The 19,549-nt window shown below is 50.2% G+C and overlaps 1 protein-coding gene across 3 annotated transcripts in view; it reads left to right on the top strand.

Annotated features, from left to right (window-relative positions):
- Positions 1–356: 356 nt before the first annotated feature.
- Positions 357–19,549, top strand: part of Mapkapk3 (MAPK activated protein kinase 3) — a 31,559-nt gene continuing 12,366 nt past the window's right edge. The window contains exons 1-2 of one of the 3 annotated variants that reach the window (XM_055629831.1): positions 357–638; positions 768–1,044. In XM_055629831.1, coding sequence (XP_055485806.1) covers positions 370–638; positions 768–1,044 — 546 coding nt within the window. In that variant the 5' untranslated portion in view covers positions 357–369. Of the gene's footprint in view, positions 643–767; positions 1,045–19,549 lie in introns of all 3 variants that reach the window. The other 2 variants (XM_055629833.1, XM_055629834.1) reach the window with 2 other exon arrangements.

Genomic DNA, 19,549 nt, shown 5'->3' with positions numbered 1-19,549 from the left:
GCGGGCTAAACAGCAACTCGCCGTTTCCCAGGACGGTGAATCCTGCGGCGCTCAGCCACCTGGACAGTTGGGCGTCTACAGAGCCCCCCTGGCGGCGTGCAAAAGAGAACACCGCGCTCAAGAGCGCCCGAGGGAAACACAGGGTCTTGCGCCGTCACTTTTCTAGGTCGCGGAGAAAACTCGAGACCGGGACAGACGGCAGTTGGTGGGGTTTCAATCCGGCGCGGCGGGAAGTCGAGGCGACTCGGGGAGGCCACGCCCCATTCTGCCCCGGCTCAGGGGCGGAGCCTGCCAGGGGCTCTGCCCTGGCCAGCCTAGTCCGGACTTGCCTGGCCCTTTAAGGCTGACCTAGCGGGGCCCCAAGTCCGGATGACGTGCCGGGAACGGGGGTGGGGGGTCACGTGGGGCGCGGGCGGCGAGACTCTGAGCCCAGGGCGCCCCTCGGCTGCTGGCTCCCGGCCGTACTACCCCTTGCCCCTCTCGTCTACGACATGGTTTCGGTCTAGTGCGTTGCCAGGTACGCCTTCCCTGGACCCCTGGGTAGCCGGCTCCCAGGACCCGGTGGCCACTCAGCGCCTGACTCCTTCCCTACTCGACACGTGCCCGGGCGGAGGGCTCACCTCCCCGCTGCCGCACACGTAGGTAACTCCCAGGCAGTTTCCAGCTTGTCTCGGGCCAGCAGCCCAGTCAGTCTCGTTCTGGAGAAACCAAGGCTGGGGTGTGTCCCAAAAGTCCCGGTGGGGAGTGACTCTCTCCCTTTCTCTCAGGTGCCTCTGGACGCGCCAGGCTGGGGCTCCCTCCGAGCGCCCCGTGGGGGCCATGGATGGCGAGACAGCAGGGGAGAAGGGGAGTCTTGTACCCCCACAGGGTGCACTCGGTGGGCCCGCCCTGGGCGGCGCTCCGGCCCCGAGTGTGCGACGGGAGCCCAAGAAGTACGCGGTGACTGATGACTACCAGTTGTCCAAGCAGGTGCTGGGCCTCGGCGTGAACGGCAAGGTGCTGCAGTGCTACCACAGGCGCACTGGGCAGAAGTGTGCCTTGAAGGTTAGTGACCCATCTCTCTGAGGGCTGGGGGCACCTGGAGGGGCCGACAGCAGATACCTGTGGGTGCATCTAGGTCTGGGGTCTCTATTGAGCGTCCGCACTCAGCATCATGTTTTATTTTCATAGTCTTCCTCAGAGCCTAGACTCATGGTCCTCCTAACCTCACACATGGGGAAACAGAAGTTGAACCTACCTACGACCCGGGTGTGGCCCAGAGAGCAAGGGGAGGAGTCCGTGTGGGTAGCGCTGTTGTACCCGGAAGGCAGGAGGGAGTGGCTGTCTGTTCTGCTTTTCTGGCTTGGGCTGTGTTGGGGGCCCAAGTGGTGCTCTCACTGCTTTGCTGTTCCCTATAAGTAACTCCTGTATGGAGATGGGTCTAAGCTTCCTTCTGCTTGAGGGCTGAACCCCCAAGGCTCAGAGTGGGGTTGCTTCCTCTTCACGGTCCCTGCCTGCTTAGGCTTCGCTATGGGCCTCTTAGGGTGGTTCTTTGACTACTGGCCCCTTGTAGAAAGGGACAAGCTTTGCTCCTAGGCTGACCCACCCTGGACAAAGAATGGGCAACCATTTAGTCACGTCATACCCAGGGTTCCCTAGAGGCCTGGCACATGGGTGTAGGTGGCATGGAGGGAGTGGCTTGGAGTAGCTGATCTCACTACCTGAATCTGGTTCAGGCACACAGTTCCTGCCCAAGAAGCCCTACCCCTACCGGTGTCCTAACCCTACCCCTATCTATCCTACTACCCCAGAATCGCTTGGATCTTTGTCGCTGGGAGCCTGACTCAGTTGGCGGTAGTGCCACTGGCCCCTGGATGGTACGGCATGGTGGAGTGAGAGGCTCCGGGAAGTTAGGAAAATCATGTTTATGGGAGCCAGAGTGCGGAGTCCGATAGCTGTGGTTGTCATCTCTACCTTGTGTGTGCCAGCTTTGTGACCTTGGTCGATAGCTTGGACTCTTGTAGTTAAGTCTCTGACTTTGTTCAGGGAGAAAGAACGGGAGTTGATGTGAACTCAAAATGAGGTAAAGCTCACGGAGTTCTTGATAGAGGCCTGGAGTAGGTTAGAGAGGTTCCGGACTTCCGTAAGGCTTATGATCCACAGGAATGTGAGTGAGGACCTGAGCACCATTCTCTGTCTTCCTCTGGTGTATGAGGGCTGAGAGCAGAGGAAGTCCGCTCACAAGAAGGACCATGGAGGGGTTCATGAACATGGGTCAAGGGCAGGGTAAGGACTGACCTTGGGGCTGGGACCTAGGTATAGCTTCTTTATCCACTAATCCAGCAGTAAAAATGAGCTTTGGGGTCCCAGGCAGGGGTTTTCTGAGTGCTTCAGCGAGAAGGTAGCTTTTCTAATGGCAGATTTGTATGAGGAGATGAAAATTGAGCCCTTATCTTCTCCTTTGCCTGCAGTTGTCCTGCCTGAACTAAAAGGTAGCCTGGGAGAGGGAGAGTGGCTGATTGGGACCGGAAAACCTTTTCTCAGGTCTGAGGCTTTGACCCTGACCCTCTGAGGTTCAGATAGTGTGAGCAAGGCAGGGTGGGTGAGAACCCCAGTTTTTCTGTGGCCCAGGGCTGGGCCTACACCTCCCCCACGGATGATATCTGACTGGGGAACTTGTGACTGCCACAGCAGCCGCTCTGGCTCCTCCTATTTTAGGGCCCCAGTGGTCTGTCTCCCTGTCCTGGTCTGGCAACAGTGGCTGTTCTGAAGTAGTTTCACCTCTGTACCCCTTAAGATTATGGGTGAGCATGGCTTGAGGCCTCTAGGATCTACCCCTAAATTGACCTTCAAGGGGGAGATTAATGTGGCCCTCACTCTAATTCTTTCTGATCCCGGCTCCTAGCCTTTGTTGCCCAAGAGGTCAGACAGTACCTAGCAGGAAGCCCAAATGCAGCAGCACCTGTGAAAACAGGAAGATTGTGGTCATTGTCCCCGTAGCTACTGCCATTTAGTGGGTCCATAGAGGAACAGGCCTGTCCCACTTTCCCCCTTTCTCCCGGCCTCTAACCACTGACTCATTCTGGTGTGGTCTTGTGCACAGCAAGGCCTCTCTCTCTAGGCCCGTTTCTGTGACCAGCGGATATTTCCATGGCTCCCCAAGCTCTTGTGCTGTACTGTTGGAAATGGAAGGTGGGGGTGCCTTAGGGAAAGTATGGGGTGCAGCAGTCCTCCTGCTGACATCTTGTGCTCCTTGTCAGGCCTAACCAATTAAAAACAGACATGACCAGAACGCTTAGTACCTGGACAGAAAAACATGGAAGGCCCCGGTAGGGGGGGGGGAGGCTGGGGGGAGTAGACTTGGGAAGAGACGTAGGGTCCATTTTTCTGCTCTTGCTGCTGGATAACAGGGCTGGGTCCCTTACCTTCCTATCACCACAGCCTAATGGAATCCCCTCTGGGCCCCCAGTGACCCCTCTTCTCTAGACTGGAATGGTCAGATGGGCTATCTCCAACAGAGTCTTCCAGATGGGGTCTCTACATCCCCTTCTCAGTGTCATGGTCAGGGAGTGCCTGGGCTGCCTCATCCTGAACAACTCTTCCCGTTGGTGCTGATGGCTGACATAGGCTAGGCTGCTCTGGGGGTGTGTCTGTAGGACCACAGCAACGTCCCGAAGCACAATGCCACAGAGGATCTGTCTCCTTTGATAGACTGGAAATGACACCCTCGAGACTGGGACAGCTTCAGCTTTATACACTTTGAGCCTCTGAGAACGGTGTACGAGGAGGCTTTCGCAGTTTACCCTCTGGTCTTTGCTTCCACGGGTGGCTGACTTTCTCCTGTAGTGGAGTCATTCCCACGTTTGGAGGCTCAGTCCCACTGCGGCTCCTTCCTGGAAGCTGTCCCAAGTCTCTGATTTTTGGAGCAAGGTGATCTCCCTTGCCCCTAAAGCTATATTGTCTTTGAATCAAAGCTCCCCTTTCCCACCTGGGCCCAGGGCTTATCATACAGTAGTGGCTCATAAATCCTTGTTGCCATAACCAAGCTCAGCCCTTCGGAGTTTTGGAAGGAGCTGGACTTTTCCCAGTTTCGCCTACTGTCCCGGTAGAGGCTGCTGGGAAGCCTGAAGAGGAGGAAGTAACCGGCTACATGTCTGCCATTGGGCCACACCTGTGGGCTGACGGGGCTTTCTCCTGAATGAGAGCCAGAGGGAGAAAGAGAGGCAGAGAAAGAGAAGGAGGGGGAGGCCCCAGGTCGCCCCACCCTATTGCCTCATGGGCAGGGATGGCCTGTTGGGGCGGGTGCTGTAGAGCTGGATTTGAGGCTAGGTGGGGCTACCAGGCAGGGCAGGCTCTTTCTCATTGGGCACCCACCACCCCCTCACTCACCATCTCCATACCAGTTAGATCAGTCTCTGTTCCATGTTACTTAACCAACAGGTCAGAAGCACTCAGATGGGCCAGGGCTCTGCACAACAGAGTCCCTGGAAATGAAAGGGTTTCACTGGCCAAAGATTCTCACCAGGAAACTCCTCACTTAGAAGGAAAAAAAAAAAAAAATCTGAGGAGTCTGGTGGAAGTTCCTGAGCTGTCAGGGCAGGTCAAACAGTTTGCTTACGCAGGTTTCAGAAGAGCATCAAACTTACAAAGTGCAAAAGAGGGTGTAGCTTGGGCTTGAGTGTCCTGAGATTGTTATATCAGGGGCTTCTCAATTTTTTCCTGCTTTACTGGAGAAAGTTTTACAGACTCTGGGTCTTTAGATATATAAAATAGGTATATGATTCATACATTTACTGACAGTAAATCATCAAGGTGTTTATTTTAAATTGACTCTTTGTTGTAGCCACAATATTTCATTTATTATTAATATTTCATTTATTAAAGATGAAAGCAAAATCCCATGCTAATTAGATGAATGTGCTTGTTTATTTTTGACAGAAGGCAATCTTGGCTGAATATTGGACACCATAGGACTTACAGTGTTTTTCAGAGTTGATCAATATTGCGATTTATAATCATTAAGGCATTTTTGCATAAATATTACAAGATGGAGTTGGACACGGTAGCACATGCTTTTAATCCTAGCTCTTGGGAGGCCGAGGCCAATGGATCTCTGCGAGTTCCAGGCCAGCCAGGGCTACACTGTGAGATCCTGACTCTAACAAGGAAGAGTCCAACGTATAGATGATGGAGCAGTCCAAGAGCATTTGTTATTTTAGCAGAAGAGCAGGGGTTCCAGTCCCAGCACCCACATGGTGGCTCACAGCTGTTTGTAACTCCAGTTCTAGGGTATCCAGTGCCTTCCTCTGTGGGCATCAGACACACACGGGGCACACACACATACATGCAGGTAAAACACATAAGAAAAGAAAAGAAAAAGGCAGAAGTACGTGTAGGGCCTTTCCAGAAATTGTTGGAAATTCTGTCCTAATCTGAAGCCAAAATCTATTTTAATGATTTATTTTTTAATAAATGTAACTCAACTGCGCAACCAGCAATTTTAAAAGTCAGATAATTTAACAATGTAATTTAAAGCTATGGTAGTATAATACATGCCGTGGAATGAAGCTAGGAAATTATTAAAGGTCTTGTTTTCTATGATTAAACCATTGTGCTTCTTGTAAGAGCAGACAACTGTGTAAACATGGCTTAAAAGAAAAAAAAAAAGCCATGCCATTCATAATGTACAATTGTATTAACTGTCAAGTGAGGGAGGTGGTTTCAGGCCGGCAGCTTCCTTGTTGCATCGGATGATGGCGTGCACATTGCAAAGTGTGTTTGTTGTGCGTTTAGAACAAAGGCTGCAGGGAATGATCGGAACAGGCCAGCATTGCAGCAAGCACCTTGGATGCATTGCATGTTTGGTTTTCAATTTTTTTTTTTTTTATATTCAGAAACCCTTTACTATTTCCAAATATCTGACAACTCCCACATTCAGTGAGGCAACCCCATCAGGGGTCTCAACCCATGTTTCAGACACAATACTTTATAGCATGCTTGGTGGGCTGCCAACCTACCTTCGAGATTTCCTCTGCTGGTCTTCCAGAATTCCCCACCCCCTACCCCCGTCCCAGTCTCCTGCTCTATCCAGGAGCTAATGCCGGCATTCCTTGGTATTGTAAATTAAAAGTTTTTTTTTAAAACATTTATTCATTTGTGTGTAGATGCACACACTTGGGCGTGTGCATACAGTGGCCTGCATGTGGAGGTCAGAAGTCAGTATTTGGGAGCCAGTTCTCTCCTTCTACCACGTGGGGTCAGGACTGAAGCCAGCTCGTCAGCTTGGTGGCCATAGTCTTTGCCCTAAGCCATCTTTAACAGCCCTGGTTGTGTAGATTTTTTTTATTAGGTTTATTTCATTTTAAAACACTGTGTGTATACACTTGTGTCTGTGTGTGGGTATGCGCATACGAGTGCCGGTACATGCAGAGACCAGCAGAGGGTGTCAGAGCTTTCGGGGCTGACGTTACAGAGCTGCCTGGGTGCTGGGAGGTAAACTCAGGTCCTCTGGGAGAGCAGTAAGTGCTCTTAACCACGGAGCCGTCGTCTCTCCAGCCCCTGGTTCTGTAGCTTCTAACCTGCCCATGAACAGCTAGCTGACAGTTTTCTAGAGAAGTCCATCTGGCAGGCCCTGTCTCTAATGTACAACATGCACTGTTGTAATGAATTCTCATTACTCTCTGTTTATGGATGAGGACACTTAGGTTCAGAGAGACCATAGACTTGCCCAAGGTAGATGGCAGGGCTGGGGTAAAGCCTAGGAAATGTGATACTAGTCTTGGCATCCATGTCACCCTTACCTTATGCAAGTCCTTGAAGGCAAGGGAAAGCCTCCGAGACCTGACTTCTATGAGGGCGCTGGCACTGCCCTCTATAATTTTATTGGGAACCTTTGCATAGTCCCACCAGCTTAGCCCTCTGCAAAACTGTCATGTTGACATGTATCTGTCCTGTTCACTCACTGGGTGGGAGTGTGTATCTGTGACTTCTCAGGTGTGATTTGATGATATCAGTGTATAAAAGTTATGGTGGATGTGGGGCTCCTCAGGCTACAGTTTGTCTCAGGCCTCGTGAAATCGATTCCGAGCCCAGTGTAGCACAGACATGAAGTTTGGCTGCTGAGTGTGCAAGAACCATCTGGGCTGGGGTACAGCGGGGGAGGGGCCTTTCTGGAGTTGCCCTGTGTAATCCGGGCCTCTGGGCTGAGTAGGAAGTACAGTGACAGAGAATGGTCTGGTGTGTGTGACAGGGCATCTGGTTTAGCTCCTTAGCACTTGCTGTGGGCTACCACTTCCTCACTCTCAGATCAGGTCCTGGCAGGATGTGGCTGATTTCAGTGGGGCCCATGTCCCAGGCTTGGGAAACAGTGGCAGGACTGAAGAGCTTTGGGGAGGAGGGTAATCGGGAAAGCACCATTGCTGGGAAAGCAGTGGGGATGTCTGGGTCAAATGGGCTGTTGTTCAGGGTCTGGTCTCCATGACAACAGATGTCTCTTTATCTTTCCTGAATTTGGGATTGTAGTTGTCCTCTTTGCGTTATCATGGGAATTGGAAAACCCTGGCTCTGTTGTCTTTCAACAGAGCCACTGTGGTGCCAACCTTGTGGCTGGCAGCAGATGTCCAATTGTGACGGATATTAGGCAATGAGCTGAGCTCTGTGGTTGAACCTGGGTTTGTGTGTATGTCAGGGAACAGGGTTCAAGTCTCGGTGGCCGTGACCATCTTTGCAGGTGTGAGGAGACTGCAAAGGCTAGCACACACTCTCAGAGGGTGGGGTTCTCCCTTGGGTGGCTCAGGTACAACTTTTTGGTGGTACCTTATTGGCCCTTATAAGATTTCTGCCGAGTTCCCTCTGCGTCTGGAGGAATGAGCCCTCATGGAGTGGAAAGGATGGTATGAAGGAAGCTGGGTTGCAGAGCTCCTCCCCACTCTCTTGCCCTTTTGGAACTAAGTGGATTAGATTGTGGGTTTCAATTGTGATAGAAGCCCTGCTGTGTGGGAACCTCAGAGGCTTTTCCTTGAGCAGGAATACAGGGCACCCGCTTTGGGAACCAGAACTCCCCTCCCCCCGAAGCCTTTTCAGCGCAGGACAGGGAGAAGTTCCGAGAATATCGATTTCGCTTTCAGTGCAGGTTTGGGTTAACTCTGCCACTCTCTTTGTCTTTGCCGCTCACTTCACTACGGTTTCTTTGCCTCTTTGTCCCTCCCGTTTCTCCTTTCCCCGCCCATTTCTCCTGCTTGTGGCTCACCCCTCCTCTCTCAGGCCTTGCCACTGCTTGTTTCAAGTGTTTCCGGCTGGGATGGGCTCTCTGCTATGGTCCCCAGGCTGAGGACAGGGCTGGACAGGTGCTGGGGCTTCATTACTGGTCAGCCCTCCTCCCCCATACTCAGGGGAGGGTGGGGTGGGACAAGAGCGCCTGGCTGTACCCGTGCCACTCCCAATGTCGCCTACTTCTGTCAGCTTTGACCAGGTGCTGGCAGGACATTGGAATCAGGCGCACTTGGGCTGAGCTGTAACTTGAGGCTTCCCTGTGGAGAGTGGGAAGTCAGCTTTAGCTGTGGTCACTCCTTACTGGATCTCTTTATGGCCCAATGGTCCAAGAGTGTTGCTTGGACAACAGTGTGACTAGGCACGTCATGACTCCTAAGGTTAGCTGGCCGAAGCCGGCAAAGCTCAGAGCCTCAAAGCTAGCAGAGGAGCCTGGGGGAGATCGGGAGGGCTTACTTTGCAACCTGATTCTGTTTCTGTAGGGTGGGGCAGAATGCCGGCTGCCCCTGCACTATCTGAGACGGTTCCCTAAGACTTTTTAGACTGTATTTAACTCTGTTACTCCAGTAATCTCAGAGGCTATTTCCAGACTCTGAGTGGCCAGGGCCTGATCAGCCACACCCACTGCTCCATTCCCAAGGGGTTCAACCTCTACAGGGGACAAGAAATCTTACAGGTTTCTCCAACACGAACAGCACTCTTCTTGGGATGTGGCAGCGGGCCTGGGAGGTATCCTCTGTGATCCCTGGTAGGGCAGCTATCCAGGGGCTGGAGGAGAGAGAGGAGAACCCCAGTTGCTGCTGAATGCAATCAGCAGAGTCTGAGAATGGTCATTCCCCCGACACCCCATCCCACCCCTGCATGGCTGCACCCACAGAGGTTCAGAAAGCCAGAGTAACTCACCCATGTTCACAGAGCAGGGTTGTGTCCAGGCTGGGCTAGATCTCAGGCTTGGCAGGTGGCCAACCCCTGGTCCTCTGCCATCCTTCCCTGTGTGCCAGAGTCGGTCCGTCTGTAAAATGAAGGGCAGCGTGCTTTGCTTGGCAAAGGGTCTCCCTTCTGACTGGGATACTTCGGGTGGTCAGTGCCAGGGAAATGGGCTGGAGGAAGTCCTACTCTCTCTGTTGGGGTTGCTCTTGCAAGCAGTTGGGCTGCAGGATGGAGACTGGCCAGAGGATGCCCCAGGGTGCCTGTCCCTCAGCCGCTCAGTGAATGGTGTTGCCAGGGAAAGTGTCAGCCGCGTGATGCCACCAGCAGGGTCTGTAGTCAACTAGCGACAGGAAGCTCTGGGGTTATGACTCAGGTTTGGGGACTCCTCTCCATTCTCCTCCATGGCTCAATTAAGCGTTTGAGTCAGGCTGACTCCAATGCCAGGGAGCATCCTCAGAAGGCCCAAGAGAGCAGAAATGAGTCATTGTAGCCCATCCCCTTCACAAGGGTGTCCCTTGGCAGTGCCAGGCCACCATCCTGGTCACCAAGAGGGCAAGGTCTCTCCCCTTCTCCTGATCATGGCCATGGCTCCGTGGCATGGCTCTCAGAGACAGGACAATTCTTCTAGAAGCTGGCTAGGTATTGGGGAGTTAGGAGGAACAAGACTAGAAAGGGCCTGGGGGTGGAGGAGGGGGTTAGATGAACCTGGAAGCTGGGACACATCAGCAGTGCTTCTGGAGGAATCTGGATGGAGAGATGGCTGCTTAAACCCATATAGACCTGTATGGGGAGCTGCAGAGACACGGATGGAGCTAAGGAAGAGGGAATGATGCTGTTCAGCTGATACAGGCTTCAGAACTGCAGGGCTGGAGGATGGGGTCTGAGGCTTCCCTAGGGTCTCTTGCCATGCCTGTGATGGGATCTAGGCCACCTTCCCTGTGCTCACTTCAGTTTTTAAACAATTATCTATCTATCTATCTATCTATCTATCTATCTATCTATCTATCTATCTACCTACTTACTTATTTTTTTATGTGTATAGATGTTTTGTCTGCTCATGTGTCTGTGTATCACATGCATACCTGGTGCCCTCAGAGTCCTGGGAATAGAGTTACAGATAGTTATGAGACACCGGATGTGGGTGTTGGGACTTGAACCCAGGTCCTCTGGAAAAGCAGCCAGTGCTTGCAACCACTGAGCCATCTCTCCAGCCTCCCCACCCCCACTTCCTATACGTCCACCATTTCCGTGACAACCAGAGTCAGAGAGACTATTTTCCATTCTTTTGGGAGTTACAGATGCACCGGCTCCCTTTTCTCTAGAAATTGAGTGCCTCAGCAGGGTCGTCTGTGATAGCCTCGCTTGTCCTGGTCACCGAACCCTATGCCAGCTGTGTGGACATTGCTACAGCACAACTGACCAGTTGAGGCACACATTTATGGCCAGGCTCAGATCTGCTCATGAAGACAGATCGATGAAGGCATGTTACTTCTGAGATGGAAGCAAAGCACTGTAAAGTCTCTGTACTTATGAGGAAAAACACTCTAAACTATTGTGGAAGAAATAGTACTTGGGTAATGTTAATGTTTAACAAGTATGGAGATGGTTTTTTTGGTATCGTTTAAAAAAAGAGTCCATAGTTGGCTATTCTGGACTCACTACATAGGCCAGGTTCCAGACTGGCCTCGAACTCACAGAGATCCACCTGCCTCTGCCTCCCAAGTGCTAGGATTCCAGGTGTATGCCACCACACCTGGCCCTAAAAATATACTTTTCATTGGGTAGAATGGCATCACTTTCCCTCCTCTCTCTCTGTGCATGCATGCACGTGCGCACACACACATGAATACTACTTGAGTCCTTTTTTTTTTCTTTTCTTTTTGTATTTTGGTTTTTCAAGTCAAAGCTTCTCTGTGTAGCCTTGGCTGCCCTGGAGCTCTCACTCTGTAGACCAGGCTGGCCTTGAACTCAGAGACCCACCTGCTTCTTCTTCCCCAAGTGCTGGGATTAAAGGTATGCACCGCCACTGCCCTGTACTGAGTCCATTTTTATTGTTTGTGTATGTATGGTTTCAGGGCTGACACTGCACTGGAGCAAACATTAGTTGTTTGTAGCTCTTTGTCTAAGGGCGGGACCCTGTGAAATTTCTACCTGCCAATTAGATTTTAAGTTTATTTTTTTACTTTTAATTGAATTTTATGTGTATGAGTGTTTTGTCTGCATGTACGCCTGTGCATGACTTGTGTGCCTGGTGTCCACTGAGGCCTGGAAGAGGGCATCATCACCTGGAACTGGATACAGATAGTTGTGAACCACCATATGGGTGCTGGGAATCAGACGCTGGTCCTCTGGAAGAGCAGCCAGTGCTCTTGACTTTTTAGTGGCCTCTCCAGCCCCATTGCAGTTGATTTGACAGGGGAGAGAGATAGATAGACAGACAGAGGAGCCATTTTTCTTCCGAGCAGCTAGACGTAGGCAGCAGACAGACCTTTGAGTGTGCACTTGCAGGTGTTGCTTGCCCCTCTGAAGAGCTGAGGTTATTTTCTGACCTGTTAGATCGCCCCCTGAGTCCACATCTACCTTTCTTTAAGTTCTGGGAAATGGGGAGGAGAGCCTAAGTTTGTCTTAGGGCAAGGCCTGGATGAAGCCAGGAATCTTCAAGCAAACTTGAAAAGCCGTGTCCACCCCTGGAACAGTAGTCCCCAGTGCACTTGCCATCATGCTAATCTGAACTGTGCATGTGCTCTCAGTCTATGCTGGAGATGGCCTGGAGAATGAGTACTGTCATTTTCCCCATTTTAAGACTGGGCCAGCCATTCAGAGGTATGAAATGGCCTACCACTGGGGACAAATTAGCCTTCAGTGTTCGGGTATGTCCCATCTGAAACTCTATGGCCACAGCTGCTCTCTTGCCATGTGTGACCTGACGCACCCCAACTAGCATGCATGTGCCCGCTCTCCTTGCCGGTGAGTTTTACTTTATGCCCACCAGATTTGGCCCCTTTGCCTTTATTTCTAGGTTGTCTGAAACTGGCAGGAAGCAGACAAACTGAGGCCATCAGAATTTAATAAATTGGAGGAGTCTGTTCTGAGACTTGCTGACATCAAAATGTGCCTTGGCTCTGCTGTCAGCTGCGCATCTTGGGGAGGTTGGGGTTTGGCGCAGCAGCTGATTTCTTCCTCCCAGAATCTCATGCATTGTGATCAGAGATGTTCTAGCCTGCCAGGAATCCTGGCCTGGGTCTGGAAGGGGCACAGTTATTTGGGAGCTCCTCCGTGCACCTGGGTTCCCTGGCAGGGGCTAGTCTTCCCCATCTTGCCTGCAGCAGGCAAGGGTACAGCTCCTGAAAGAAGGGAAAAGAGAGGGAGCCAAGGCCAGTTCCCCAGAGCTAACTTTCCCGTCACACAGGGTGGTGACTCATTCGGAGACCCCCCAAATCCTTGAGAACAGAGAGTCAGTGACAGCATTCCCTGCCAAGTTTTGGGCCTGGCACCAAGGTGGGGCCAGTAAATGTTTGTGGGATCTGGGAATAGGCAGGCCTTGCTAGGGAAGAGAGCAGAATCTGGGATGCCAGGGGACTTCTCAGACTTGGGGATGGCCTCATGTGAGTCACATGACCTAAGGAAGCCACAAAATTTCTGAGCCACAGGCTGCTCAGCTGAAAAGGGTAGGTAACAGTGCAGCTGTTGAAAGGTGAGAACTATGGCTATAACATGTCTAGGACAAGGCATGGGAACTGCCAACATCTGTCACTGTTGACACATCTACCAGGCCTGTTCTGGACCCAGAAGTATGGGGTTTAGGTTTAGGAAGGACTGGCTAGCGGCCCCCCCCCCCAGTTTGTTTTTCTCTAGTTAATGTTGTGGGAGTATTGCCCACTCAGCTTCACACCTATGGAAAGAAGGGTAAAACCTCTCTTTTTCTCCATGTACGTGTGTACTTAGAAGCCAACAGCTCTAGGTTCAAGTGTTGACTCATTATCTGGTTGTATGACTTTGGTAAGTCATGTAGCCTCACAGAGACAGTTTCCCCATATCTCCTCTGGATATGCTGGTGAGTAAAGTGTGAGATGTGTTGGCAGCACAAGCACGGGCTATGCACCAGGGAAGAACAGTTGCTTTGAAAGGGGGTGCTCACATTGACCCCAAACTGTCCTTCCCTAGATGTCTAGCTTGGGCCTGGACATTTGGGGGTCATTGGTATCATATGAACTGACCTCTCTGGAACTTTGCATCTGCAGAGGAGAAGGTAAATGACCAGGGTGCCACAGAGGACAGGCTGTGGTCAGGACTTAATGAAGTGCAGCCTGGTCTGGCTTGAGGCCAACTAATCCATAGCTGCAAAATTGGTTCCATTAGCTCTCTTAATGAGCTACAAAAGCTGGGAAAATGAGTGTGCAAGAATAATGGCACATGTCTGAGGCTCTAATTTGAAACTGTGGCTAAGAAGTTAGATTTGACATCACTAGCAGCTCTTTAAATAGCACTGGTACTCTTGGGGGTATGGCCACATGGAGTGTGTGTGGGGAGAATAGGGGAGTCGTGACGCCTTCGGTTTTATAAGGTCCATGCTTAAAGAAGCTCCCTCGTCAAGCCAGGGAAATGGCTCAGCAGGGGAAAATGCTTGCCACCAAGCCTGGTGATCTCAATTTGATCCCTAGCACCCACACGAGGGAAGGAGAGAACCCACTCCAGCAAGGCATCCTCTGACCTCCTCCACGTGCCTGCTATGGCACACACGATCTCACAAGCATCCACACGCACACAAGATAAAAGCAAACAAGTGTTAAAAATATTAAAAAGGGAGCCAGGCATGGTGGTGCCACACCTTTAATCCCAGCCCTTAGGGAGGTGGAGGCAGGCGGATCGCTGTGAATTTGAGGCCAGCCTGATCTACAATGTGAGTCCAGGACAGCCAGGGCTACTCGGAGAAACGCTGTCTCAAAAAACAAAACAAAAACACACGCACAAAAAAGGGAAGAAACTCTTGTCTCTGCACCCTGAACTGACCGGGATGGTGTTTGCACCCAGGCCTGAGGCTGCAGTTCATGTTCTCAGCAGGCAACAGAGTCAGAAGAACACCCTGGCAGGTGGAGGTCAGGTGGAGGTGGAGGCCAAGGGCAAATGTGCTAATAACCCTCCCAGAGTTCAAGGCAGGGTGGTCTCATACTAAGTTAGAACCAGGTGTGATGGCACATACCTGGAGTATCTGCACATGGGAGGCTGAAGCAGGGGGATCCCGAGTTGGAGGCCACCCTGGGTTTCATGGTAAGATCCTCTAAAACAAGCAAAAAGACTGAAAAAATGAACTCCACTATTTCAATGGTGTCTTTTATAAAAATAGAGAGGTAGCCCCTAGTCACTGTAGAATCAGGAGCCAGAGGGACTTTGAAGATGGCTGAGTTGGAAACTCTTGTCAAGGAGGAAGCATGGTTTGTCTTTTTGTTTTTTAAGATAACACATACAGTATTAGATTTTTTTTAAAGGCATTTTCAAACTTTTTTTTTTTTTCTTGAGACAGGGTTTCTCTGTGTAGCCTTGTCTGTCCTGGACTCACTGTGTACAGCAGGCTGGCCTCAAACTCACAGCGATCCGCCTGCCTCTGCCTCCCCGAGTGCTGGGATTACAGGTGAACACCACCGGGCCTGGTTCATAATTTGTTTTTGTTTCTCCTTCTTTTTTTACACTCTCCTCCTCCCCCTTCCACCTCCATTAGCCCTCTGTTGGCTTCCACATCACGTGTTCACGTGTGTTACCCTCAGAGACCTCTTCTCCCCACAAATACCTGTCCCTTACCCTCCCTGATGGCCCCCTTTCTAATTTTAGTGCTTTTGCTTATCCATAGTCTCCTCTGTGAGAATATGGGCTTCCTACAGAGAAAACAGTATGAGTCAAAAGCTGTATTTTCCTGTATCGCTTTGTTCAGTTCTTTCGTCCTAGTGCTTGAAGTGGGGCATGAACGACCCTGGTTTATCAACAGCTGTGAAGGCAGTGTATCAGCTTGGTGTCTGCTCTGGCCAGAAGCCAGGATGAAACCTCTTACGTGGGTGAGAAGTGTTGGAGGGAACATACTAGTCTTTGGCATTTGTCTCCTCTCTGTCCTCTGGTGTAGAACAGAGCTGGAATCCAAGAAAGTAAAGGGTCTGGCTGGCTTGCTACCCCAGCCAGCAGTCAGGCAGGTACAATGTGCTAAATTGTCTTTATGGGGGAATCCATATTAAAGATGTCCATTTGTATCTTCCTGTATCTTTTGCAGAATTACTGTGGAAGGTGTTGCTGGAATGTTTTGACTGTTGCCTATATGCAAGCTGATTTCAAGCATCAAACTAAATGTAGAAAAATTCAAAGCAATTCCACTAAAATCAGGGACAGGGTTGGGTTGATACTAAATCCCTTTTGGAAATTGGTCGCTTGTAAAAGCAGGAACAAGTACCTGGCTTGCTTCTTTGCCAAGATTTCCAGGAAGCTCAGAATTAAAAATCTGTCTTTGTTTATAGTTACAAACTGAAATGGGTTTCTGGTAATTTTGTCTTTTCATTCTAGAGACAATCAAAAGCTTTTGCTTCACTTAGTTTCCATTGTGCTTTGGGATTACATATAATGCTGAAATCTTGTGGTCAGTGGGCAAGGTACAAGATTGGAGTTTGGAGTGGTTCATGGGTAACTGGGAAAATGAGGTCCAGGGCTGGTGTTTGTGGAGTTGTGTGTTAGCAAGACACCTAGAGATTCATCTTCTTGACTGTTACTATCTCACTGATGGGAAAGGCTGAAAGCCAGCCCTCAGCTGGGTGATGGTGGTACATACCTTTAATCTAGCACTCGTCAGAGGCAGGCAGATCTCTGAGTTCAAGCCCAGCCTGATCTACAGAGTGAGTTCCAGGACAGCCAAGGCTACACAGAGAAACCCTGCCTCAAAACACAAAAAACAGGGCTGGAGAGATGGCTCACCCGATAAGAGCGCTGTTTGTTCTTCCAGAGGTCCCGAGTTCAATTCACAGCAACCACATGTGGCTCACAGCCATCTATGTTGGTATCTGATGCCCTCTTCTGCCATGCAGGTGTACATATAGATAGAGCACTCATACATTAAATAAATAAATAAATAAATAAATAAATAAATATATAATAAAAATCTTAATAAATAAATAAATAAAATCTAAATAAATAAATAAATAAGATCTTAAGAAAAAAAAAAAAAGGGTTCCAGCCAAGACCACATAGTGAGACTGTCTCAAAACAAACAAACAAAAGTCAGCCCTCTTCTACATAGGGAAACTCTGTCTTAGAAACAAAACAAAAACAAACAAAAGTCAGCCCTCTTCTACAAGGGGAAACTCTGTCTCAGAAACAAAACAAAACAAAAACAAACAAAGAGAAGTCAGCTTTCTTCCTCTGAAACAAGTGGATGTTCCACCCTGAGCGGAAGCGCTGCCGTGCGTGGGCAGCAGGTGAACCAGCTGGGGCATTTGGAGGTTGTGTTAGCAGGGGTGGTAGAGTAGGCTACCTGTCCAGACTGACAGTCTTGCTGCTTTCCGCGTGAGAAGCGGATGGAGATAGTGTGATCACTTTGATTTGAGAGAGTAAACTGAATCCAGGGACCCCAGGATGTGAGGGTGTGTGTGTGCGTGTGCCAATTAGCGGCCTTTCTTGGGCAACCGGAGACTGGAAACGAACCTTAAGAGCTGTTTCCAAGGCTGTGTTTTTGTTGCTGACCTCTCAGCTTTGCGTGATAACTCTGGGAAGACAGAACAGGTTTCTAGGTTGTGGCCAATGGCAGGATAACAAATGTCCTGCAATGGAGATGGGACCTCAGTGGGAAAAGGATGTCTGAATGGAAGTTTCCAGGCTCTGTCTTGGGCAAGGCTGTCATAGGTTGAGTAGTGGCAGCAAGACCATCATTCTAGCTTGAGGACCTCCTTGTGGCCAATTCTCTGCTAGTCACGTTGGAGAAATTGAAGCTATTGGAAGAAGTGATGGACAGATGGTTGAATCCATTCTGAGAGTCACCAAAACAGAGACTGAATGCATGCATACTCAAATGCCTAATTCCCACCCCACCCCAGACTTTCCATATACCTTGCATATACCCACACTTGTGCTTTGGCAGGCGCGCAGACACCTACATTTCTACGTCCACATTTACTTGGAACTTAGTTTCCTCCATCTTGTGCAAGCTCTGTGGCTTTCCAGCCTGTGGCCACCCCTTCCTCTCACCTCTCAAAACTCAGTTCTACTCCCCCAGCCTCCACAGCGAGCCTGGAGGCCCCAGGGCAATGACTTCATCTCCTCGAGCCTCGTCTCCTTAATCTGCAAATTGAGGCTAATGGTTCCCACCCTGCTTGCCTCACAGGGTGGCACCAAGCATTTCCATGAGATAAAGGACAGCAGAGTGTTTTCTAAATTGCAAATTGTTTTCCAAACAAATGCTGCTGTTGTGTTTTTAGCCCTGGAACTCTAGAATCAGTCCACCCTCACTAAGCCCTTATTTCAGTGGGAATGGGCAGAATTCTGAGGTGGTATGGGGCAGGGGGTACAGTGGGGGTGGGACTAGCTTTTCTGAGGCTGGGTTCCACCTGAGGATGCCAGAAGGGCACCAGCAAGTCACTGGCTTTCTAGGGTCTGGCCATCTGGCTGCCAGTTCTGAGAGCAGGAGAGAGAATTTGGAAAAGGTGAGTGAGGGGAGAAGGCAAAGTGGAGACCACTGCATCGAAAGCTTAGGCCAGAGAAATAGAAATGTCATCTGTTCCAGGGCAAGCCAGCTCAAATTCAATGCTCTGCTGAGCTTCAGCGGGGCCCAGGAGCCCTGAGTCCTCAGGAGCCCTGAGTCCTCAGAAGGAAGCCTCATAGTGTATGTGTGCATGTACACAGAGGTCCCTCTGTGTGGAGCTATTTGTATCTCTTGGGTACTAGATGCTGTTGTGGAGTTGCCCGGGTGTCACTGCTGATCCCTCAGCTTTGATGGGTCCCCGGGGAGCCCAGGAGACACAGTATTCTATTGTGCAGGCAATTCAACTGGCCTGCCTCTTGGGTCCTGGCAATGTCCTATGTCAGTACCTGTGTCCTAAGACATCATCTGGGCCAGGTACTTAGTGGCAGGTCTGCTACTCCCTCTCCCTCTCGCTTGCTTCTCTGTTACTCTCTCCCCTCTCTCTGTTGGGGTACCCCCGCCTCCTACCATGTCTCTCTCTCTCCATCCAATAAATGTCTTTCATACTAGATCTGTCGTATGCGTGGCATATTTTAAAATATATCTCAACATTGGGATATGTTATATATTCAGAAGGGATGTTGCCTCCTCTGAATAGACCTGGTCTCAGGTGTGTGGCTACGGGGCCCCTCCATGGGCGGTGGTGTAGCAGTGGATACAATAGGGACTTTGAAAGTAGGCTCTGTCCAAAGGATCCCTTTGTAACTAAGACTTACAGTTTTACATTGGGGAAACAGAGGCCCAGAGAGACAAGGATGTACTAAGAATAGAGTCTGGGCCTCCTGTGCCTGAGCCTGAGCTCATTCTCATGCTTAGAGACACCTTTTTAGAAATTCTGAGAGAAGGGCTGGAGAGATGATGGCTCAGCGGTTAAGAACACTGACTGTTCTTCCAGAGGTCCTGAGTTCAATCCCCAGCAACCACATGGTAGCTCACAACCATCTGAAATGGAATCTGATTTCTTCTTCTGGTGTGCATGAAAACAGAGTGTTCATATACACAAAATACATAGATAAATCTTTTTTAAAAATTCTGAGACAGGCAGGCCTTTCTGTATGTAGCCCTTGCTGTCCTGGAACTTGCTCTGTAGACCAGACTGGCCTCAAACTCAGAGATCCACCTGCTTTTGTCTCCTGAGTTCTGGGATTAAAGGTGTATGCTGCCACCACCTGGCTTGGGGACGACTTTAAGAAGGATCATGTAGAATCATGAACTTGCATGAATGTAGTCGACTTGCCTTGGGGACTAGAGTAAGTTGTCATGGGTCCCCAGAAGAAGAAGTAAATTCTGGGTAACTGGGGAAAACAGAGGAGGGATGTACAGAAAGGTTGGTCAGGATGTCATGCCCGTCCTTTGTGAACCCTGCCTCTTGTTCCTATCTTGTTCTCACAATGCATTATAAGAGTTTCCTCCTTTCATTCCTCCTTCATGGATGTAGTCAGGCTAATTTACAAGTAATATCAGAGACACACCTGGGCTCTGGCAAGCCCTGTTCCCTAGGACTGGGAACCCAGGTTGACCAAGCAGACAGATCCTGCTCTGTGGGCTCTGTTGGATGATTGAGGCAGTAGGTTGCTGGCCTTGGGAGAGATTGGGAGAGCAGTCATGTGATCAGGAATTAGTTCCTTCCTCTCTTTGTGCTTCAGTCTCTTATCTGAAAGATGA

The sequence above is a fragment of the Psammomys obesus genome, unplaced genomic scaffold (assembly GCF_907164565.1).
Source record: "Psammomys obesus unplaced genomic scaffold, mPsaObe1.curated_primary_1811, whole genome shotgun sequence".
Lineage (NCBI taxonomy): Eukaryota > Metazoa > Chordata > Mammalia > Rodentia > Muridae > Psammomys > Psammomys obesus.
This window is presented reverse-complemented; position numbering and strand designations above follow the sequence as displayed.